General features: G+C 45.7%; 1 protein-coding gene and 1 pseudogene across 1 annotated transcript in view; one reads left to right on the top strand and one right to left on the bottom strand.

The window, feature by feature from the left end:
- Positions 1-24,894, bottom strand: part of Nck2 (NCK adaptor protein 2) — a 144,576-nt gene that overhangs the window by 13,949 nt on the left and 105,733 nt on the right. The window contains exon 4 of the mRNA XM_026411345.2: positions 2,739-3,460. Within this exon, the coding sequence (XP_026267130.2) occupies positions 2,739-3,460 (722 nt within the window). The remainder of the gene's footprint in view (positions 1-2,738; positions 3,461-24,894) is intronic.
- Positions 16,678-17,204, top strand: LOC113198573 (EKC/KEOPS complex subunit TPRKB-like; annotated as a pseudogene).

The raw sequence follows: 24,894 nt of genomic DNA, 5'->3' as shown, positions 1-24,894 counted from the left end.
TGCTTTCCAGGGGTCAGGAAACACCCTTGAAAGGAAGTCCCTGGCCAAAGATTGCAAGGAAGAAACAGGAAATGATATGTAGATATGTGTCTATGAGTTCTACAGGAAGTCTGAGCCTCTTAGACACCCTGTTGTCCCCACATACTTTGACAGGCAATTATATCACATTATGAACCAGTGGCCTGGTGGTGGCTGCAAAACATAGGCTACCCCTGAGAAGAGCTGGAATGACAGGAAAAATAAAATAAAAGAGGGGGGGGGGAGAAAAGGGAAAAGGAGGGGAAGCAAAAGGAGGTAGTAGAAGACAGAAAATGAACAAGAAGGGATTTATCCACTTGTCCAACAGGACAGATCTTCAGCAGTTGCAGATGACAGCCGAGAACAGTCCTGGTTATAAACAAGAAATGCAGCCAAACTGGCCTATTCTGTTAGCAGTAAGGAAGCAACATGCCTTAGAGCCCCTGCAGCATCCCCTTGGCACGAGGCATGCATGCTAACAGCGGAAAGCAGGATGTGTTACAGCACGAATCATGGGGACAGGCTGACCTGCAGCACACAGGGAGCTGCAGGCCAGAAAAGAGCTGCCCCATAGGCAGAGCTGATACAAGTCCCAGGGAAGCCTCGGCCCATTCACAATCAGTGTGTGCTACCTCAGTTTCCTAAGGCAGAGGTAAAAAATCTGGGAAGGTGTCCAAAAAAAGAGTTCGAACAAAATGTGAACAATCTGTACTTCCATTATTTAGATAAAGTTAGCTTGTTCTCTAAAAAATGTGAGATGGACAAGGCAGTGGGGTATATTCAAGTTCTGAGAAGGAACCTGGATAATACATGTCCCTCCTTATCAAAAAGGATTTGGTCCTGCAGCCGGATGGTGATGGCCACCTGTACGCATTCCACAGAACAGCAACAGTCTCTCCCAGGCCCGGCAACCCTGGAGGACACTTTTCTCACCCACCCTCTTTCTCAAGACTTCCCTACGCACAAAGAACAAGGAAGGGGACGGTGCTTCTGCACTGCCAGCTCTCTTTTGCTCCCCTCCCTTCCAAGAAGCCTCTTCAGACTCATAAATCTCAGCTCAGGGACTTATGTTCTGACTCTGAGAAGCACTCTGGATGGAGTGCTTTACATTGGAATAGATTTTTGAGAATTTTCTTCTCTAAGTTTTTGCTCCACAGTTAGAAACACTGCTGTCCTTAATTTCCTGAAGGCCTTGAACATGATCTTAAGGGAGCCAGGCACAGAGCTTACGTCGCGCGAGGACAATTTCATGTGATGTCTTGCCAGAAATGATAAACCATGGCAGCTTGATAAGCAAATCTCAGAGTTCAGATTTCAGAAGTAGTCGACTTTCAGCCTGCCTGTCCAAGCACTTCTAAGGCCACAGCTGACCCTGCAGAGATGTGACACCATAAACGGGTCTGATTTCCACCACCACGATGCCCCTTCTGCTTCAAAGGACAGATCACAGTTGCTCCTCTCTCTGAAGGACTGTGAACTGTACTCAGATCAGTCCCAGGAGTCGTGGATGTGCACACACTATGGTATTAACCTATTCAGAGGATAATCACAGCTAAGTACACACACACACACACACACACAAGCCTTATGGCTTACATTTAAAAGAGGAAACCAAAGTCTGCTAGAACCAGTAAAACTCGAATACACTGGACACTATGCTCAAAACTCTTGTTTGGTGAGTCTTATTATATTGAAGGTGTATTTAGAAAGATGTCTATGAAAGCAGTTAAGTCTTTCCATAAGTGCACACAAGTAGTCTGCCTTGTGTGGTGAAAATGGTCTGGTCCTTCCAGGCAGGCCCACCCCAAACAAAAACCCCCAATCTGCTGCCTGTTGGAAGTGGATCTGCTGCCACTAGGCAGGTGGCTTCATCCATTAGGTTCCCTTCACACCCACAAAACTCATCTCACTCAAGCACTGCAGTTTTCTTTTTGATTCAGCTCGTAAGTGCCTTAAAAGCTTTTCAGAGATGAGCTCGGTGCCACCGCCCGCAGCAGAGATGACCTTGGGATTATATGCTTTACAAAGAAAAACTAATCGACCAACAAAAGGCTTCTCCAGAAACCAGGGGCCTGTCATGCAGAGAACACTCTGAGTGCTTTGGACCCAGCAGCTCCAAACTCAGTCCATCACCAGGCCCTTCTTCATGGGCAGAATGGAAAACCGGCAGAGAAAAGCATGTCTGAGTCTCTAAAATAGAAAGAGGGGAACCCAGTGAAGGGGAAAAACAACTTTCATGAGCTAAAACCCACTTTACTGACCCCCCACCTCCAGGAGAGTAAGTGGTTACCCGGGACAGATAGTACAGCGAACACGGGTTTACGAAAACTGTGAGTAGCGAACCTTATACCAAATCATATGCATCCGCTTAATATGAAGCCCCAAACACCCTTTCCTATTTCAGGGACATTCCCATGCTTTGAAAAGGGAATGGCCCCCAGGAGATTTACTGTGCAACCTACACAGAGCAGTCCTCCTCTGGTGGGGGCACTTTCCAAAACCCACGGATACATGAAATACTGATCAATCATAACAGTGCACTATAATAAAAGTTAACTTAAGACTTATGAATAGTTTATTTCCAGAATTTTTTGCGAAGCATTCTCTGACCTCTGCGGACAGTGGGTAACTGCAACCGTGGATAAGGGTGACTAGGTACCTTTACTGTTTTCTCCTGGAGCTGCCCAGGCCCCGCAGCGCCTGCAGCAGAGGGCACTTACCGAGGACTCGCTGTCTCTAATGAGGAAGTCGCCCTCCACGCCCCGCTCGTTGAGGGCGCACTCAGCCTGGTGCCGCGTCACGTTGCCGTAGTACCATTCCCGGCCTGCGAAGCGCCCGCTGGACGAGGGCCCAGTGTAGCTGATCTGCGGGGCGTGCGAAGGGTGCAGGGCTGGCCCGTCATTGAGGACCACCACGTAGTTTTTGGGGACCAGGCCGACCTGACCCCGGGCGTTTTTGCATTTCCACCACTCTGGGTCGTTCTCGGGCTTCTCGATCACCTCCATGGTCTCTCCTTTGTCAAAGTTGAGCTCCTCCTCGGTGACGGAGCTGAAGGGGTACAGCGTCTGCACCACGTGCAGCACCCGGGCACCCTGGCCGTTGCTCAGGGAGGCGCCCTTCCGGAGGCTCAGGAAGCTCGGGGACTCGGCGGCAGCCTCGTCCGCCTCCTCCAGCACATAGTTGGAGGGGAACCAGCCGATCTGCCCGTTGAAGCTGCCCCGCCACCAGCCGTCACTGCATTTCTCCATGACGGTGACGCGCGAGCCCTTGACCAGGGACAGCTCGTCCTCCCTCTCGGCCACGTAGGCGAACTTGACGAAGGCGGGGATGTTGAGGTCATAGATGCGGTCAGCGCCACTGCCATTGGAGGGGTATTCGGCGTCCGTGCTGGGCGTCGGCGATGCATCCCTGGCGCTCGGCTTCCTGCGGGTCTTGCCGAGGCCTGTGGAGACACAGCAAGGGCTCAGTGGGCACCAACTCCTACTCTGCAGCCTCGGGTGCACCGCCCCGTGTGGGTGCATCACGAGGCAGCATATGGACAGTTGCCAAAGCCAAAGACCATCTGAAAATAAAATGCTGACAGCTGCATGGTGCAGATGAGACTTAACTAGAACGACCTACCCTTGCCGGAGTACCTCTAACAAAAGAGAACAATAAACACCCTGGAAAGCTTCGTTTAACTCTGAAAGGACCATTCAGTTTTATAGAAACCCTGGACTTGTCAGAAGGAAAAATAAGGTATAAACGTAGGCACAGATGAAACGTCTTCTGCATTCTTGCCAGGCAGGAAGTGGACTGAATGATCTAAATTTAAAGACCCATCCAACTCTACCTGGGTCAAGTCTCAGTCAGCAGAACTTGCAGTCTCTAGCCTGCATGCCCTCCTCTCCACTCCTGGGCCAATCTGTCTTCCCAGGCTGCCTGGTGGCATGCTGGCCCTTCTGAGCAGACACCCAGAGACTTCTTTTATTCCCCTTCTGTACTTTGTCTTCTCTCAAAACAGTGGCCTAATTTCCCAGTGTTATGACTTGAATTAGAAAAAATTAGCTGATGTGTTAAATTGGAAGCAGAATTTTTCATACTGTGGTTCAAAGCCCACAGGTGGGTCACTGAATTGACTGAATGGGTTGCAACCAGCTTGCAGGTATATACTGGGTTTAAGGGAATAAAACAGAAAATCTCCAAGTGCATCAAAAATAGGACAAGGTTGGTTTCCTTAGCCACATGTGTGAATCAGTGTCAACTTGCAATGAGAAACATATTCCTCTCTGTGAGGAAAAAAGTGTGAAAAGTCTGAAAGAAAAAATGTCTTAAACTAATCAAAATGCACAGAATTCTAGGGGAAGAAAGCTTAGTGGTCCCTGGAGCTGGGGACAAACCACAAACCCAGGGAGGGCTGGCCTTGTGTCTCAGCTTTTCCTGAGATATGGCTGCAGGCTCACCAGTCCTGTCAAGGTATAGGTTTTGATGGTATGGAAACTACAGGCATTTAAGGTTACCTTTTTCCCTCCAAAATGTTACCAAAGGACTTTAATGGGTAGCTTATCTCCCTCTCCTTTTATTCCTTAGCCTGAAGGACTGTTCTTAAGGACTAGTTTTCCTTCCACCACATTGCAGTGGGCAGGAGGTCAAAAAAGTTAAAAGTTGTCTAGTGAGCATCCTCAGCTGTGCAGACTGGGGCTGCTGCCCCAATAGCAGGCAGCCCAGGCCTGAGATCCTGCAGCCTGGACACAAGCCCAGCTCAGGGCCCGGAGGCATGTGGGAAGACATGGTCACTCACATGGGATTTAAAGTCAATACACCAATTCATTTGAACTAATGGGTGTTTGCTGCTTCACAGACAGTAAAGGATGAGCAACTCTAATGCAACAATCTGAAACCCAAAGTGCTCCAAATTCTGAAGCTTAGCATCAATAACATGCCACAAGCAGAAAATTCCTCACCTGACCTCATGTGATGGGTCAGTCAAAATGCAAACACTAAAAAATATCGTATAAAATGTTCTCCAGGTCATGGTATAAGTTGTACATAAAATACAAATACATTGTGTGTTTAGTCAGACTGGGGTCCTATCTGCAAGATATCTCATTATGTAGATACAAATATTCCAAAATCCAAAAGAAATCCTAAATCCAAAACACTTTTGGTCCCAAGCATTTCAGATATGGAATATTTAAATTTCTGCCCAGAAGACAGCACTGCCAGAAGCTCATCAAAGAGGAAATAAAGACCCTTACCAGAGAGCAGGCTGAAAGAGCATGACCAAGCAGAGCAGCATACAACTTTTATTGATATCAAAAATGCCAAGAAATAACATTTAGAGCCAGAAACAGTGAGCCATCCCTGTAATCCCAGCTACTTGGAGGGGCTGAGGCAGAAGAGACACAAGTTTGAGTCTAGCCACAGCAACTTAGTGAGACCCTATCTCAGAATAAAATAAAAAGGGAGGAGGGTGTAGCTCAGTGGTAAAGCACCCCTGGGTTCAATCCCCCAAGCACTGCAAAGAAAAAAATAAATAGGAATATTATTTTAATAAACTTTGTCAAATGTGTGACTCATAAAAATGACTGGAGAAAGTCTTGAGAGAACAAGTTTCAGAGTACACATCAGGACAGAAAGATAGAGGAGCCCGGACAAGGAGAAAACAACAATACGAGACACTGGCCATTGCAGTACATTTTCAAAGATACTTCAAAATTGACTTGTTGATTATGCTACTTCACTGCTTTGTTTCAAATCAAAATAATTTAATTTGGCCACTGGTGACTCTGAATGAAGACAGTCATACTTCCTGCCCTCCTAGAGCTCAAAGACTAGAACACTCTACATATCAAACATGTGAAGCAAAAACCTGGCTCCAATGTGACCTTACAGTCTTTGAGCCCCTTTTAAGGGAACTGGAATGACTGCCAGCGCAGCCCTGGAAAGAATCCTGAGGCCGACACGTAGCAGTTGTGTGCTCTTGATCTTGTGTGCCTTTGTTTCCTTAACTCTAAAAGGGGGACAGCAATGGTCCTGCTGTCTTAGTCTGCTTGGGCCACAGTAACAAAGTGCCACACTCTGGCAGCTCACTGTTCTGGAAGCTAAACATCCAAGATCGAGGTGCTGGAAGGACTGGTTTCTTCTGAGGCCTCTCTCCTTGGATGGTAGAGTGCATCTTCTCCCTGAAACCTCACAGGTCGTCCCTATGCAGGCGACTGAGTCCTCGTCTTTTCTTATAGACCAGTCACAATGGATTAGAGCCCACCTTCATGATCTTGACTCAATTACCCCTTTTAAAGTCCCTGTCTCTACAGCCACATTCCAAAGTACTGGGGATTAGGACTTCAACATGTGAATCTGGGGGTGAGGGTATACAATTCAGCCCATCACAGGTATCTAAGTTCTAAGGATGTACATGAAACACACGAACTATTCTATGAAAAAAATATTATTATCTGTACTAACAAGTTGCAACTTTGAATTTCTTTTTTTCTCAGAACAATATTGCACCAAAAGACAGCCCAAGTTCTCTTTACAGACTCTGGGCCATGATCGCATTGGTGCCAGATGGCCACCAAGATAGAAGGCATTCCTGCCGGGTGTTTGGCACATGGAATCGGACATTCTCCCATGGCAGGATGCCCTATGTAGCTATTGGTGCAGTGAAATTCAAGAGGCAGCAGCTGTCTGGGGATAGAAATTGACATTATCTGAACCCTCACGACAGTCCTGGGATGAGGTCATTTTCTGTAGATGAGAAAACTGAGGCTGAAAGAGGTCAGGGAACCAGCTGAATGCACCAGCCAATAAAGAGATACAGACCCGTGTACCCAATAATGAGCCTATTTAATCCATTATAGTCAAGATGCACAGCTCTGTCGGAGCTGGTGTAGAGCATGTTTTCTATAGAAAAATGCTCCCAAGACTGTGAATTGGAGTGTCAAGGTCCTGTCCCCCTCCCTAACCACTTGCCTGCCCAAGCAGAGATGTTTCCTCTGATTCTGGGAAACAAAAGAGTCCCTGTGTCCCCAGGTGGGAGTGAGCTGAGATGCAGTATTTGGAATAAGAGATGTGCGCGAGTCACAGGTGGGAGCCCTGGAAGAGCAGGGAGGCCTACTGGGAGGGGCTGAGGGGTGGGTGCTGGGTGGGCAGTGTGTGAGTGGGGCGAAGTCTTGGGCTACTGAGAAAAGGAATCCCTTTTTTCTTGCAGTCTTCTCCTTACCCTAATCCTGCCCAATGGCCAGAGCCACGGTCATCTGGAACAGAAGGGACCAGACCCTTCATGCTGGCAAAGCAAGATGTAGTTTGCTCCACCCTCCCCACTGCTGAGGATGCTGGAGGAACACAACAAAGCAGCTTCCTGGGGGAGGAAGTGACAGAGGTGGTTGAGCAATGTCCCAGGGACAAGAGGAGAAAGGCAAATACTCCAATAGTGAGGGTGGCCGTCCTTTCTGTATGATGATAACTGTGTAAACTGCAATGTGAGCGGCAGGCCAGCCTGCAAGCGCATGACCTATGTGGGACCAGGCTACGGGGGCTCGGTGACTCCCTGTCACTCTTCTTCACCTGGAGCGGAACTTAGCCTGCCTGTGTGTCTTATAGACGGGACAGTGCTGCTGAGCACGTGAACATGGGGCAGTAAAATTCAGCTCAGCACTAGACCTGAGTCCCTGGACTGTACCCAGGGGCCTAGGCGCCAGTGAATGGCTCCAATTTGAAGGCAAACCTGTGACCTTGAAGGTAAAGAGGGAGCATGGGAATTCCACTGTTTCCTCACTTTCTCTCTCGTGTGTGTGTGTGTGTGTGTGTATGTATGTGTTTTTCCTGAGCATCTGCTTTACCTCTATTCTTTCACTGAAATCCTATCACTTACTTCTTCTAGTTGTAATGGAAGCACAATTTGAACTCCAATGTGGTTTTCATTTTAACAAGGTACCATGACATTTTTCCTCCTACAATCTGACGTATGTGCTCAACAAGAGAGGCAGGCCCTCACACCCACTCCTCACTCAGTCCACGCTTACCTACCAGAAACAAACCAAAAGTAACCCCAATGTGGCCTCACGAGAGCTTCTACCAGCCTTTATGTACACTTCATGTGAGGAGAACAAGTACATCCCAGGGCTGTCTGTAGCAAACTGCCCACTTTGGGCCCAATGATGAATTCCTGATGCAGCCTTGGCCCAGGATGGACGGACCACAAACATGTGCTTCAGGCAGAACCACTGTCTCCACTGTCTCTGTACGTGAGCCCTCGCCCAAGAGAACACCCAGATAGCCCAATGCCTGCCATCTGTGTACTTACCCAGGCGTGGGGTACACTAATGTTCTAGCCAGACATTAGGTGAGAATTAAAAGGATACGTTCTTGTTTCAAGTCTCACTTTAGCCAGAAAATCCCACTGTACAGAATTCACCTAGTATATGAGCATTTGGTTGGGGGTGTCCCTGCAACATGCTTTAGTAAATTGTATTATGGATGAGAATGTCTAGAATGTGACCGTTATCAAATCTTCCTAATTGCTGGCAAGCTGTGTGTAGGTCAGGAGAAGTGACATTTTATTTTTTCAAAGTAATGACTTTATATATGGCTTGCTCAATAATGTATAAGCTACAACACCTCTGCATGAAAAAAGAACAAAGAAAGAATAGATATCACCATGAAAAAACAAAACAGAATATAGCAAGATTCTGTTTCCTGGGGCATGTGCTCTACAGCGAGCAGGATTTTAATGCCTACATTAAAGATTAGGCTCAGACACAACCTCAATCTCCTTAAACTGATCATCATAAAATTACAGTGTTGGGCTGGGAGTGCAGCTCAGTGGTAAGAGTGCTTTATAACATGTGTGAAGTCAGGGGTTTAATCCTTAGAACTAATTTTTTTTTTTTTTTAAACTAGAGTGTTTAAGATGGAGAAGAAATTCCACTGTGTTACCCTGATCTGTTCAGGCGGCTCTAAGGGAACACCACAGAGTGGGTGGCCTATACAAAACCGGAAGTTTCCCCCAGTTCTGGAGGCTGGGGGGTCTAAGATCAAGGTCCTGACAGATTTGGTGTCTGGTGAGGGCACCTTCCTGTGACCTCACATGGTGAAGGGGGAGAGAGTCTTTCTGGAGCCTCTCTGTGAGGGTTCCACTCTAAATGACTAATAATCTTCCAAAAGCTTTACCTCCTAACATCACCACATTGGTGGTTTAGATTTCAACATGTGAATCCGGGGGACACAAAAACATGCAGACCAGAGCAGCTTGGCTAGAGCTTTCCGGGCTGCTGCTGTGGAGACCGGGCACTGGGGTCTCAGGTATGCATTGCCAGGAGACGGGGAAGGGCAGGAGATCCTGTACCCACATTTTTTCACCTCAAGCAGTTGCCATGGTGTTTGCATGCAGTTTCCTGGGTGGGAAGGTGATCAACCAAGTGCTCTGCAGATGAGACAGGAGACAGAGCCTTAGAAGGGCCAGCCTGAGCAGAGTAGCTGACTAAGATGAGTGGGGTTTGTGGCCAGGGAAGGGTGTGATCAAGCTGCTTAACACATCCGCCACTGTAGCCATCACACACAAGACCAGCCTCAATTTGTGCAATGACTTTATCCACGTTTAATACTATTACTAATAAAATAATGTGCACTACAGGAATGATATTTCTTGCTCTACGAGCAGACAGATGGCAGCATTTTAAGTGGCAAGTAGCGGAGTTGCATTAAAAGGTAAACTACACTATACTGCTTTTGTGATGATTTTTCTGGCATTGGGCTATTAGATCTTTGATCCCGAGTTACATTTTTTATTGACAATAATAAGTACATTTTAACTTTGCCGAATAAAATTACATACATTAAAGATTGAGTTCTAATAAAAGCTTGAACATGTCATACATTATTAATGTTAGCAATTTTAAAGTCAAAATCTTTTATATACTCCTCCAAAGATGAAGGGATGTTATAACAGACGCCTTTAAAACCTGCTCTGACTGTCATCTTCCAGCTGGAGTTTTGGAGATTTAAGATAAAACGTCAAATGAATTTGATAGTTCGGAAATATATTCAAGCCAATTCATTTAGACAAAGTGCACTCAGGTTTTAGGAGCTCTATAGCAAAATCATTTAACTTCTGCTACTAATCAGATCTGTAATGTCAACCAGGTTTAACTAGAAACTTACTTATTCTTAATATACTATTTATATTGAGTTATGATTAGAGGTTAATCTGTGGGGATTTCCTCCTTTCAGGGTAAGGACTTACTTGTAAAGCCAACCAATAATAATAATTATAGTTATTATTATTATTATTATTATTATTATTATTAGTTCTACAGTGCTGGGATTGAACCCCAAACCTTGTGCATGCAAGGCAAGCACTCTACCAACTGAGCTATATTCCTAACCCCCCAACCCAAAATTATGAAAAGCCTTTATTATCAAATGCCAAGAAGATTTGACTAAGATACAAAGTGACCAAAGCAAATTTTCACATAAGTGTTAGGATACACTCAATATTTGGCTTCTAATAGCCTTTCATATTGATTTGTGTATAGTTTTCCAGGTATGCTAGTAAGATCAGTTTCCACTTATTTAGAGAGTATCCAGTCTAAAAATTTATCATTAAAATATGAGAATTAGTAAAAAGACAAAACTCAAATTTACTAAACACTTGGGGACTTTTAGACAGGGTGACCATGTCAGATTATTGCAGTGATTCTGCTGCTTTACTCTGGCCAGCACCCTTCATTGCTTCTCTTGTTCAACAAAACTCATCTCTTCCAAGGGTCTTGTTCCACCTGGCTTACCATCCACATGTGCCTTTTGCACCCCTGCTGGGCCCAGAGAGACCCATGACGCCTGTGAGGTCCCAGCACTCTTGGGACCATGCCACAGTCAAGGGTAAAATACTGTCTCCTGGAGACTAGGGGCGGGGGTGAGGGCGGGGGTGGGGGTGGGGGTGGGGGTGGGAGGCTGCTATGGTTGTGATTCAGTGGTAGAATGCATGCCTAGCACGTGTGAGACCCTGGGTTCAATCCTCAGCACCACATAGAAATAAATTAAATAAAGGTATTGTGTCCAACTACAGCCAAAAACACAAATATTAAAAAAAATTGAAAAAACAAAAAAAGAAAAGAAAAAATGACAGGGCAGATGTGAGCAGAATAAAGCCCGAGGAAAACAGAGCCCGCACTATGAACAGAGCCCTGAATCCAGAACATTTCCAACCATGGGAGCTTGCTTTAATTTTTTTTTTCTTTAGCTACATTTGGCTGACTTTTGGCCCCTCAATTAAGAGCCCTTAAAAAATAAACCTACCCCTCACACACCCTCACTTTCTTCCCTCCCATCTTCCTAAAGGTCCAGCCTTTTGACTCCCACTTGAAAAGGGGTTTTCTATGGGTAAGTTGAAAAGGGCAGGGCACTTGTTTGGGGCTACCCAGGTTGGGTGAGGGAGTGGGGAGGAGTGGTAGCAGGATGGGATGATGCCCACTCATGGAATCCATGAGCTGAGGGGATGGATGGGGCACGTGTTTCCTAGGCTCAGAGGATCTTGGCTGTAAAGGATTTACTGCAAGGGCTGTCATGAGAAGTCTGTGGTGCTGAGTGGCCCCAGGCCCCAGGCCTCACCCACCAATGCAGTCCAACTCTAGTGTCTTGTGATTCTCAGGTCTGGCTGCAGATGGGCACCAATGAATTCACCATGGCCAGTAGCTCAGGTACCAGCTGTCAGAGAAATGCCAACAGTGCTCCAGAAAGTGGGACAGGCTCTTTGATACAAACTGATTTCAAACAAAGTCAAATTCAAGTCAAAATGGACTCACACACAAAAGCTATCAATTTCTTCTGTCACAGAAATGCTCAAGGATGTCACTAACTGCTTGCTTACAAGGCAGTGGGAAGAGGGATGTGGAAGGAAAAGGATGCTTTCCTGGCAATCAGGCCAGGACACCAGATACATCTGGCCTGGCTCCACTCACTGCAGCAGTCACTGGGGGTAGGCAGAGGACACATAGATGCTCAGTGTTTGCACCTGAAAAGAACATTCTGACTGTAGTCACTGCCCAAATAGTATGAGCTTAGGCAAGAGACAAGGGGACAAGTTCACTTTTTCTGAGGTTTCCGCAAACTATCAGAGTCCTTCTTAATAAGGAATGGCACCCGAGGGGCAAACTCTGACTATAGCTGACCTCCCATGCCTTCTGAAGCACTGTGCTAGACATAGCCAAGAATTCATGGAGACTCCAAGCTGCGCCTTTCCTCTTCCTTTCTTCCCTATGCTCTTAAGAATGACCTACTTGTTCATTTATTGCACTGAGTCTTAGATAAATCTTGAAGAAAATGGCCCCCTGACCCTACAAACCTCACGTACTAGTGCAAGAAAGTCCTTTACACACACACCCAATTTCCAGGTGACCAACTGTAACAAGTGTAATAAGGAAAAGAGGTCTGGCAGGTCCTCTAAGCAGGTGAATTTTGAGTCTGCAGAATGCAGAGGAGCCTGATGAGGACAGAAGTGCACATGGCAGAGAAGGTAGCTGTGGTGCTATGAGCAGGACTTGGAGATGCTCCAAAATATAAGGGAGGCCCCAGGGTGCCGTGTGGAGATTGAGAGCACAGGACACACACTGGGATGGCAAGGGCAGAAGCATGGGAAGCTGGCTCCAGAGGCAACTCAGAAACTGCAGAGAGGAGACCAGGCACAGCAGGAGCAAGAGAGTCCAGATGAGGCTGATAAAACCAAAACAAAACTTGTCCATCAACATTCTCTTCCCAGTGTCCTGCTAGCAGGAGCTACTCTCTACCTGGCACTGTGGACTCACCATTAGAAACAGATACGCTTAAAGGAGAAACTATAAAGTCCAAACCACTGCAGACCCAGAGTACCAAGTGCACCCCACCACCCTCCTGGGTCTTCTGTCTCTTTGGGCACCAACTTCACACACAAAATCCTGATGATCCTCCAATCCTCAGCTTATGGTCGCTAAGGACCAGAGTCTCATCCACACTTTCTTAAGTCTGAACAGCAAGAGAGGAGAGTATACCCTTTGACAGAATGTGCTACAAACAAAGGAGATGACGAGTTGGGTAAGAACTTGGCCCAGTAACCTCTGTCCCCCCAGTAAGTTAATTCCAGCTTTTACAAATGAAAGCCAACATGTTTTCCAAATGCACAATGGATTCCCATCTCCCTGAGTAGATGGCAGGTGGCAAAGCTGTGGGGAAGTACCCTGGGGACATGAGCAGGGAGACAGTGTCTTGAGGAAAGCACAGGTCTTTCTTCCACAGCAAAGGAGAGTTCACCCCGCAACCTGCTGAGCACCCAGACCTACAAATAGCACTAAACTGAGTTATGGGATGCCCCTTGAGGGACTGGCCTCGTATAAAGGCCATTCTCCCACGGGCCCTTGCAGTAGCCGCCTCACTTCACTGTGTGTCTCTCCTCCCACAAGGTCACCTGTTGTCACTGTTGTGGCCTCAGGGCCCAGCAGGGAACAGGCTTCAATAAATGCCTGCTCAATTAATGAACTCCACTTCCGGTCTCATCACTGTGATCTCACTCACATTCGCCAGTCTTTCCACACTGGTGTGTAACAATAGCAGCCACAGCATTAGTAGGAAGATCATCACCTCCTGCACACAACACACGAATCTCCCCCTGCAACCTTTTCTTCTAGACCCTACTGCCTGCTGGTGAGGGTGGGAAGGTGCTGGGCTGTCTGATGGCTCCACGGTACACTAATACCCAATCCATCTCCATGTTCTCCATTCCCCACTTCAGCCAGAGATTTACTTTTATTATTTCAAGGTATATGCACCCTACAGTGAAACATCCTAGTGACTGCCATTATCCCCAAGTTCAGGGAGAGGGTACCAAAGGCCAGGAGAGACACCTTTCCCAACAGGTAGACACATCTAGAGACAGAGGTATTGGGGCAAAGGCCTACCCAGGGCCCCACCCTCATCACCATGACATAGGGTCCCCATGTCCAAGTCTCATAATATGAATTTCCATCCTTGGTGATAAGAAATCTCATTTCTTTGTGAGCAGACAGACAAATAATATGACTGAACATTTAAGATTGAAAACAAACAAAAAAAATGGTTTAGAAATGTAAGATTTTTCTCACAAATGTGAAAGTCAAACAGTAACACAGATGCCAAGGAAAATAACTTATTTGCATTATAATTTTTAATTAAAAATACATATTTAGTATCTCTCAACACATATACTGGATCCAGGAGCATGAGCATTTTTGAATATGCAAAAGGGTGTACAAGACGTGACACGGATTAGACGTGACATTCTGAAGCATGACTTCAAGTGCCAATCCACCAGCAAAAGTTTAGCATGCATGCAATTTTTCAAGACTACACCTGCTATATAAAATGAAATGTGACAAATAAAAACAAGTACAGGGACAGCACGTTCATGGTGGAAGAGGCAGGTGGCAATGGCTGGCAAAAACCCAGCTGAACTGTACTTCAGCTGACTTTCTCAGAGCCAGCTGGGAACCTGGCTTCCACGCCCTGCAGCTCCTGACCTCTGGAATGCTACAGCATCTCTCTTTATACACTTGTCTTCCCTAACACAGGATGTGGGCAGCAGTGTGGCGTTGTCAGGAGGGAGTGACAGCTGAGAAAAGTACTTAGACCAGTGAATGGCGCACAGCAGGAGTGCAAATGACAGCTGCCACTGTCAGCAATAGATGAGCTAACTGTTAGGGTAGGGGCAGAGGAGGATCCAGTGGAAGACAGAATAGGTGGGCTTTCTCTTTTTTGGGGGTTGGGTGGATGGGCACCTAACTACTGAGCTACATCCCCAGCCCCTTTTCCATATTTCATTTAGAAACAAGGTTTTGCTAAGTTGCTTAGTGCTTTGCTAAGTTGCTGAGGCTGGCTTTGAACTTCCGATTCTCCTGTCTCAGCCTCCTCAGCCGCTAGGTATATAGGTGTGCACCACCGTGCCTGGTGACGTGGGCTTTATTGACAGAGGTGTGTATGCATTTGTTTTGTCCTTAAAATGCTCCTTGGAGACAGGTCTCACCTCCCTCCTGATCTTGGAGTCAGGGGTAGCTAAGATACAAGGCTGTCTGTGAATGTCACAGAGCGAATGCTCAGTCAACACAAAACAGGTCTTAGTGGAGGGAATAAACCAGTCCAATTGCCCAAGCTAAGGTGGACAGGAGAGCTTGATGGCTCTCTTGCTGCTTTGGATTAGGTGGACAAAGGTGACAGATGCCAAGTCCTCTGGAACTCCTGGGGCTTCCTACCTGCTGCTTTGATGCACCTGGGCTCTGCCTCAAAGCTCTGGTGGCCTGTGGTGAACCGTGTCCAGCCTGGGGCATGAAGGGCCTGCTCCTGGCTTTGCTGTGACTGATTGCAGCCCTGGCCTAGGCCAACTGCCTGACTTCCACAGAAAAGCACTGGAGGAGACGACTGCAGGGCCTGTTCCAGAATCCAACAGATTGTGCAGACCACCGAATAGACTTCACTTTTAAAACCTAACTATGTATACTTGAAAGAAAAAAAAAACACCACAAGGGAATCAAGTGGTCCTTCAGGGCATCATATAGCCAACTTTTGCCATTACTGAGTTTTTCTTATCAGCACACCCGGCTACACATTACAGATGTGATCAACTTGAATTAGTAATGACTAATTGACAATGACTGCATGTTTACTATTATTTGTGCTCTAATTACAAATACCCACTTGTAAATTTTACAAGCTGACCAATCAACTGCCATCTAGGTCCCTTAAAATGGAAGGAATTAAAGGCCATATGTTAGCAAGATATGACAAACTCAGGAGGTCGAGAGTCACATGTTTTCTCTCAGGTATGGAAGCTAGAGGGGGAAAAGGAAAAGAAGAGGAGGTGGCGGCGGGGATCTCATGAAAATCAAAGGGAGATCAGTAGAGGAAAGAGACCGGGGATGAATGTGAGGAGGGAGGGGGTGTGCTGGGGAATGATTGGCCAAATGATATTATTATATAGTGTGCACGTATAAATATGTAACAACAAATCCCATCATCATGTATAACTATAATGCACCAATAAAAAAATGTGGAAAGAGGAAAAAAAATACAAATACAAAAGCAAGCAAGATTCTTGCAAACAGCCTGCCTGCTTCCTTGAAGAAAATGCAGGTGGCTTCAAACCTCAAACCTCACAAGGAGCTGCCCTCCCTGGCTTCAAAGGCAGGGAGAACACAGGACAGCCTGGGTGCATTCACACAGCCCATGAATTCAAAAGCAGAGAAGGGGCAGCAAAAGCATCTTGGAGAAACAAACTTCTGGACACAAGGTGACACTTGAGAACATACAGGATGACATGGAGAACAACTCCCAGCCCCACCTACTCAGGCCAAAGTCCATCCAGCCCTTCCCCATGTGGGCCAACAGGAATCCTTGAATGCCCCCTGCACTCCCCTACAGAGAGCAATGTGAACACAAGGCAGGGGACTGAACAGGACAAGGGCCACCAGCATGAGCTGGGTGAGGCCTGGCTCCAATGCGAGGGTCTCCGTAGCCATCACTGAGCACTATGCCAGTCAACAATGCCCCTCAGAAGCCTTATGTCTGGAACAGACGTTAAAATGGAGTAAAGGAACATTTTAGATATATGGACAAAACCTAGCCCCGTCAGACCAGGACCAGTCGGTTTTGTCGAGTACAATCCTGTTTATCTATGAAATGCAGTTAGCATATCAGCTGGACCTATTTCCTGAATGCAGAGTGACTCTTCTGTTATTTAAAGATGTAAAAAATGCTGGAGACTGGAGAAAAAAGGCCATGGAAGGCACCACTGATGGTGCATTGATAAATCCTTCAGTGATTCTTGATCCTTTTCAGATACTTGTGGCAGCAAATAAAGCAGTTCACCTCTACAAACTGGGAAAAATGAAGACGAGAACTCTGTTTACTGAAATTATTTTCAACCTTTCCCCAAACAACAATATTTCAGAGGCTTTGAAAAAATTTGGTATCTCAGCAGATAATACTTCAATTTTAATTGTTTATGTTGAAGAGGGAGAAAAACAAGTAAATAAAAAATACCTGATATCTCAAGTACAGGGTCACCAGATTTCTCTGAAAAATCTTCCTGAAATAACTAATATTTCTGAAGTCAAAAAGATTATAAGTGACTTCACAAGAAGAAAAAATTGGGACATTATTGGGTGGTTATCATTAGTAGAATGTCAACAAAAGATGTTTTATAAAATGTTAGAAATATTAACAGAAAGTTTTAGCTTTAAAAAAAAACATTCATTTTTCTTTCCTGATTATAAAATTAAAGTTTGTTCATAATAGAAAAAAAAATTTTTTGAACGTAGGATCTTGTGCATGCTGGGCAAGTGCTCTACCACTGAGCTATCCTTCTAGATATATATATATATATATATATATATATATATATATATATATATATATATATATATTTTTTTTTTTTTTTTAAATCACAGAATGAGATGTTTTTTAAAAAAAACCTCATGATCCCATCAGTTTTACTAATACCGTTACTATTCTTGTTGTCTTCTATTTGTATTTAAACATTTTATTTTTATATAATGGAAATAAAAATTGCCAACACTTTAAAAAAATCAACAAAACCTAAAAAGGTGGTGGTGGGGGTGCCATATGAGGAAACACAGTCAGAAACGTGTTAAGAAGATTTCACTGGCACTCCCAGGCTGAACTTTTAGTGTAGGATCCTGTATTGTAAAATTTGAGTAACTCTTTGGTGAGGAAGGGCATTCTTTTCTTTAAAAAGCTGAAGAAGACTGAGATGATAAAAAGCAATCAAGATGCCAGTCACTGGGAAATACAGTCATCTCATAGTATCCTCAGAGGATGGTTCTGGAATTCCCCCATGGATACCAAATCCTAGGATGCTCAAGGCCCCTATATAATAGGGCCTGATGTTTGAAAAGATGGCTTTTGATACCTAATATGATATGAAGTGCTGTGTCAATAATTGTTATACTCTGTTGTTAAGGGCATCATGCAATGAGAAAAAAAATGTCTGGACACGTTCAGTACAGAAGCAATTTTTTTCCAGACTCTTTTCAATCTTCTTGCAGTTGCTGGAATCCACAGGTGTGAGATCTGCTGACACGTGGGCCCACTGTACTTGATTTGATCTTCTGTCCCTTGTCAGGACACCAGGGGTTATCACCCGGACTAGTGCCCACTGGCACTACTGGACACACAAGTTTGGGTTTCACACACCCCACAATCAACTCCACACCTGCTTCTCATGGTTTTATAAGGTATGGACCCCCACCCGGGCTGCCACTTCTCACAGTCTCTTCTGGCTTTTTTGCCCCATTAGTAATTTCTTTCAAAACAATCTGTCTCTATTTTCTCTCTAATTATCCACCCACTAATCTGTTGTGAGTTGTTTTACATTTTTGGTTCTAAATATTTGAAAGCTTATTATATACAAAAACAAATTCGGGTTTATTTTGGGTGGCTGGCACACGGCCACTATTGAAGTTTCCATAGTATTCTACAATACACGTGACAGCCCGTTTCTACTATGAACAATCTCACAAGACAGAATGGTAATGAATTCTAAATTATGATACATTATACTTAATTCATGTTCACACAATGGTAGATTATACAATGGAAAGGGAGAAAGTAAACCTGAGGTGTTAAGTGCAACTCTGAGAAGCCAGAGTCCCTGTCCTCACGTGCTGAAGAGACAATAAAACAATCTTCTGGAAAAGCTGAACATCTGATACAGAATTAAGATACTGGAATTTTTTCTTCCATAAATACAAACTTTTCAAGGAAAAGAGTTGGCTTCCCAGCAAGTGCCAGGATCAAGCACCCTGTAAAAAGCCTGGTATTCTCTGGACTAACTGTCAATATTGATAACAGTCATCTGTAATGTGATCCTGCCGATATATGTGCCCACACACTGGGAAAACAGGACACAAATGTTAACTGCATTTATTTCTTTTTGGCGGGGTACTGGGGATTGAACTCAGGGGCACTCAACCACTGAGACACATCCCCAGTCCTGTTTTGTATTTTATCTAGAGACAGGGTCTCACTGAGCTGCTCAGTGCCTCGCCGTTGCTGAGCCTGGCTTTGACTCATGATCCTCTGCCTCAACCTCTCAGGGTTACAGGTGCATGTGATTGCACCCGGCCAACTGCATTTATTTCTGAGTGATGAGATCACAAGAGATTCACTTTCTTTTTTATGCTTTTCCATATATTCCTTTTTTTTTTTTTTTTTTGCAAGTAGGTCTGTCTTTAAGGCAAGGGACACCTGATAGTTTTGTAAAACAAAGGCATTTCAGATACCATGATCCTGGGGAATGCCTGTTTGCAAAAACTTGTGCCATGAAAAGAAGTCATGAAGGGCAAAGATGGCTGAGACACTAGGTGTGCACCATCGGTACACGTATGTCTTGAACAGGATTACTGCCCGAATCCAAATCCGATCATGAAGAAGGAGGTATGTCCCTGGGACCCTCAGCTTCTGAGTCACCTGAATGAAAGGTTCCTGCTCACCTCAGCAGTGAAGAACCAGGCATCGGTACTCATAAGTGAATCCCCTGGGCCAGGACTCCCGCTCACTGAAGGGGCTGCTCTCAAGCATTTTTCAGGCTGTGGAAGGGCACAAATAATCAACTATACAGGTGAGGGCCAGGGAGTGACTGGGTTCGTTGATGTCAATGTCATGCAGGAACCAAGAAAGTAGGTGCTGTATCTCTCCTTCTTCCCCTAATCTGAATCCCCAGTTCCTGAGCCTAAACAACAGGGGTTGAAGTCTGCCCAACATGGGTTCAAGTTTCAATCCCCTCACATACTGTGCTATGTTCTCAGGGACATTAGTGAATTCCTGAGTCTCAATGTTATTACATGAAAGCAAAGTTACTATTATGTGCCTTTTAGGGTTATAGTGAAGAAGTGTGTGTGGGAGCCTGGAGCAGTGTCTGATACAAATTCAGTGCTCAAAAGGAACGGGATCATTGCTGTCCATTTATTGGGAAATGCAAGAAAACCCCATTGGGGGATTTGGCCAGGGCTTTTCTGCTTATATGAGCTTTTTTTTGGTTTCAGGGTGGGCCACACTCTCCTTGGTTGAGGGCACAGATGTTATCCTCAGGTCTTTCGTGGGCCTTCGTGCAGGGAAGGCAGCACTGATGGCTTCTGACCAGCCAACTCTTTCCTCCCGTCTGTCTCTTCATAGTAGTATTACACTTGGATATTAACTGTGTCCAAAGTCATCCATTTGCAAAGAAAAGGGGAAGGGTTAAGACCTTAGGTAGAAGTCACAGATCTTTCCTAAAAATTCACAAGTAGGCCAAAGTCATGTCCAAAGGGGACAGGAAAATACCCAGAAGTAGACAGGAGGCCTGAGGTCACTCCTCAAGATAAGAGGAAGGCATTGCCTCAGAAATGCCAGGTCTTTGCAGCAGCTGCTAGGTAATAACATTTCCATGTTCACATTACCATGTTGTCATTTCCATCATTTACAAAAATAAAACTTCTGAATCAACAGAAGTATGTACCATGGTTTTAATGTGTCCCCCAAACTCATGTGTTGGAAACTTAATCCCCAATGTAACAGTGTGGCAAGATGGGACCTCCAGGTGATCAGGCCACTGATGGCCCTCATCAATGGACTAGTGTGCTCACTGGAGTGGATCAGTTACCATGAGAGTGTGCCCGTTACAAAAGCAGCTCCCTCTTGGCTCTCTGGTGCTTGCTCTCCTGCCCTTCTGCCTTCCACCATGAGATGAAGTACAGGAAGGCTCTCACCAGATACCACCCCACATTCTAGGAGTTCTCCACGTCCAGAGCTGTGAAAAACAAGCTTCTTTCTTTCTCTTCTTCTTCTTCTTCTTTTAAAAATAAATTACCCAGTCTGTGGTATACTAAGATAGGATGTTAGAACAACAATGGGAATTGTGTGTCCCCTGAGCTTGAGATCGAGACCTGCAGCTTCCTGCTCCGTCATGTCCACTGGTGTCCTGCCCTCAGTTCAAACTCACAGGGGACCTGTTCTCCTGGCTGGTTTCTCTTCCTGCTTCCCTAATTCTCTTAGTCTTTCTGCTGTTTGTTCAAGAGCAAAATGCTTGAGTCATCTGTGACTGATCCTTCTACGTGTCCCATACTCAATCAACACAGTGTCCGGGGGTTTTCCTTCAAAAATCCCCTCTTCTCTGTCACCCTCCATTCCCACTGCTGAGCTCAGGGCTGAAGATGTCATCCCTGAGTGATTCTGAAGACTCATCCCCAGCCTCTGCTGATAGGCTCAGTCCCAGACTGAAGGCTAGGCTCAGGATGCCCACCACACAATGCCAGGGTCATCTCTACTAGCCAAGTGGAAACCCTTGGGGATTCCCTTTTCAAATCGAATCAAGTCTATAGGCCAGGGCTCGTGCCATGCGGGGTGCCCCAAACACTGAGGCCTCCCCAGAGCTCCCACTAATCGAGTCCACAGGCTCACTTAGTGTCTTCCACACACCTGCCATGTGGATGGACAGCAGGTACCCAGGCTGAGGCTCCCCTTGTCAGCCAACCCCAATTCTGTGAGCTTTGACCCTGTCCAGAGTCATGCTTTACATGAATGACCTCCCTTAATTTTCAAAACAGAGACAAGCAGTCACGTTGCCCATTTCATAGATCATGCAAATGAGGCTTAGAGCTCAACACCTTACCCAAAGTCAACCAACCTGCAGGTGACAAAATGCTAGTTGAATGCAGGTATTCTACACTCTAGAGTCCTCATAACCACTATGTCATGCTCCTTTCTGAATATACAGGTGCCACACTAAGCTGTTCAGTCCTAGCATCCACTGAGATAGGCAGCGACAGTGGTACAGTTTGAATGAGGACTACTTTGTACCACTATTATTTCCCCAATTATATCACAAGTTCAGATAGTCAGGGACAAGACCTTAATCTCCTTTCATATCCCAAACAGACAAAATAATACCAGATCAGGCCCCCATGTCTGATCCAAACATAATCTGTCACACTGGTGACCCTACATAATGCAGGAACCCCATTTCAAAGTCTTCAGTTATTGTTTTAAAGGTCACTCAGCAGAAAGGCAGTGGCTTAGGAGGGATTTCAAGAGGACGGGGAGAAGAATAATCAACCCGAACTCAGACTTGGCTTCCACAATACCCAGGCTGTGGCATTCACTACCCACATTTCAGTTCTGACCTGAACAGTTCTGCCCTTGTTCAGACCCGTGAGAACATTCATGATCACAATGACAGAACCACAGTCCTGGGATGCCAAAATGAGAACTCCCTGACCTCTCTCTGCAACCACAGAAGGCTGGGAGCCCCGGAGCTCCCCAGTGAGCCCTACCCTACCTCTGTTAAAACCAAGGGCACAGATGGAACTGGCTCAGCACAGTCTGCGTGGGTCCAGCAAGAAGCAAGGATTTCCTCACTTGCAGCCTGGAGATGTGGAGAGAAGCGTTCAATAATTAGAGAAAATCCTGAGTCAGGTAGTGGGGAACTACTCTGAGGAAGAATCAGCTGGACACACTGACATTTGGTGTTTTTCTCACATTTTAGGTCCAATAGCAGCAGATACTCACGGATACTCTCTGATCTCTCAAGAGCTTATACTAAACTTAAGTCACTGCAGCACTGTAAATGTCCCGAGAGAGCTGGAAGCCCAGGTCACAATACCTCCTGGGCTATGAGCTCTCTTTATGTCCTGGGGGGGGGGGATCTCTAAGTCACTCCTTGGTGCATCCATGTTTTAATGCAGAGAAGGGGTATAAGAAGTGCAAAGAATGTGACTTTCCCTGACCCATTTGAGATTAAGCTGGTGAGACTACTCATGCTACCCCATGTCATCCCTGAGTGATTCTGAAGACTCATCCCCAGCCTCTGCCCAGAATCATACTGAGCAGGACATTCACTGAGCAAGGACATTCGCTGGACCTGGGAATTCTACACTGATACATCATCACCACCCAAGTTTCACAAATTGGGCTTGAGCTTCTCCTCTAAAATGAGGATCGTGGCATTGCAGCATTCTACAAGTGCTGCCTCTGGAACAGTCTCCCATCAAATGCACAATGAGGCCTGCCCTCTAATCCAGACGGCCAACTTGGTGTAGAAAAGGTTCAGATTGGAACTGAAGTTCCCTCTGGGCCTCCTAACTACAAATGTTGAGATCTTACGGTGGCCACACAGCCACTCTCAGGCTGAATTTTCTCATCTGTAATTAGCAATGCAATCAAGGCAAGCCTGGGGTAGTATCACCTACTTTGATATGAACAATATATGAATGATATTTTCACAAATTCATGTACAATGTAATGAAAAGCATTTTACTTAACAATTCTGCAAACCTATACCTTTTGATCTGAGTCACACTGACGTGCTTAGTATGAAACACAGGCTCAAGAGCCCCTTACCACTGCCTGACATCCCCAAATCCTTCTAGATGAAATTCTGGAGTCTTTATTGTTGATATGAAAAATGCATGTAAGGGTAAGCTGCCAGGTGAAGGGCAAAGTTCTCCATGAATTCCAAGCTGTCGCTCTTACTATGATTATCTAATGCAGGCGAGGGCTGCCTGCAGCTAGTGAGCAGGGCAGAGCTTGTCTCCTATTCCATTCTACGGCCCTGCCACTCTGGTCCCTGCCTACTACTTTCTATAGACAGCACCTGAATCAGAAAATTCCAGACCAGTCTGATCTTAAGACAAATTGAGGAGTATGACTAAAGCACTTAGAGTAAGTGCCTTTTGTGAAAAACGGGTATGCTTTAAAATGAGAGAAAAATAAATGGCACCAACAGCTGTACAGCTTTAAGTCAGTGGCCACATGAGGACAGAAAGTGCTTTGCCTCTGGGCTCAGCACCCAGTCCCATGGTGGGCATTCTTCCCCAGAGGGTTGCTCAGGACCAGGCTTAACAGTCACACTTACTTTGACCAATACATGAAGTTAAATGTATATGTGAAGGGCAAAGTTCCTTCAAGACTAGGTGATCATAATGCTTAAAAACGCTCTAAGGATATCTATTGTTAAAACTAGGCAGGTTCAGTCTGGGCTAGTGCTCAGTGTAGACCATGTGCACCATGCAAGAGGCCCCACGTTCCATCTTCAAATACACACACGCACAACTAGGCAGGTGTTCATTTTTTATATAAATGGGGAATTCATTTATTAGTCTGCCCCAAATCTAAAATCAGACTTGATAAAGGTACAAAAAGTCACTATGAATGCAACTTTAATTGCTCTTCTCCTAACAAAGGCATACGTCTCCTTAGTTTTCACGGAAAACTCATTTAAAAGCGTTCCATGGTTTTCTGTGTACACTGCTCCTGCCTGTGCCTACAGGCTTCCTGCACCAGGACAGACCCTCCTTGGCCACTTGGCCCACAATTCCTCATTCCTCTAAAGAGCAGCAACAAAGCCCTGAGCATGTCTCATAAGTCAAAGGGCAGAGAATGGTCAAGCAGGTTGAGAGAGGCAAGCATCCTGGTAAATGTCACCTTGCCCCCAATGCACAAGCATGCAGCAGGGGGTCAATCTACACTCCTCCTCTCCTAATGGCTCCTCACATGGTGCCTACCCTCTTGCCAAATTACCCACTCACTCCTTTGCCTGTCCTGCTTTACGCCTGGGTTTCCTGTCTGGACCAGTGGATGCTTGTCTCCTGGCCCTCCACTTTTTTTCATTCCTAGTTCCTCTTCAGCCCTGCAAAGGATCTGGAATGCCTCTGCACAAATCCGGCTCAGCTCCTGTACACAGCCCCCAGGGATTGCTTGCATAGTCCTGGCTACCCAATAGGCCTCATCAGCTACTTCCCTGCTGTGAACCTGATGCTCCAGCAACATTCTGCTGCTCTATTCTGAGACACACAGAGCCTCACAGATTCCTGAGCAGCTCCTCAAGAGCAGAGCCCCTGA

The sequence above is a fragment of the Urocitellus parryii genome, chromosome 12 (assembly GCF_045843805.1).
Source record: "Urocitellus parryii isolate mUroPar1 chromosome 12, mUroPar1.hap1, whole genome shotgun sequence".
NCBI lineage: Eukaryota > Metazoa > Chordata > Mammalia > Rodentia > Sciuridae > Urocitellus > Urocitellus parryii.
The sequence above is the reverse complement of the archived record's forward strand: the minus strand, read 5'-3'. Positions and strand labels throughout refer to the sequence as shown.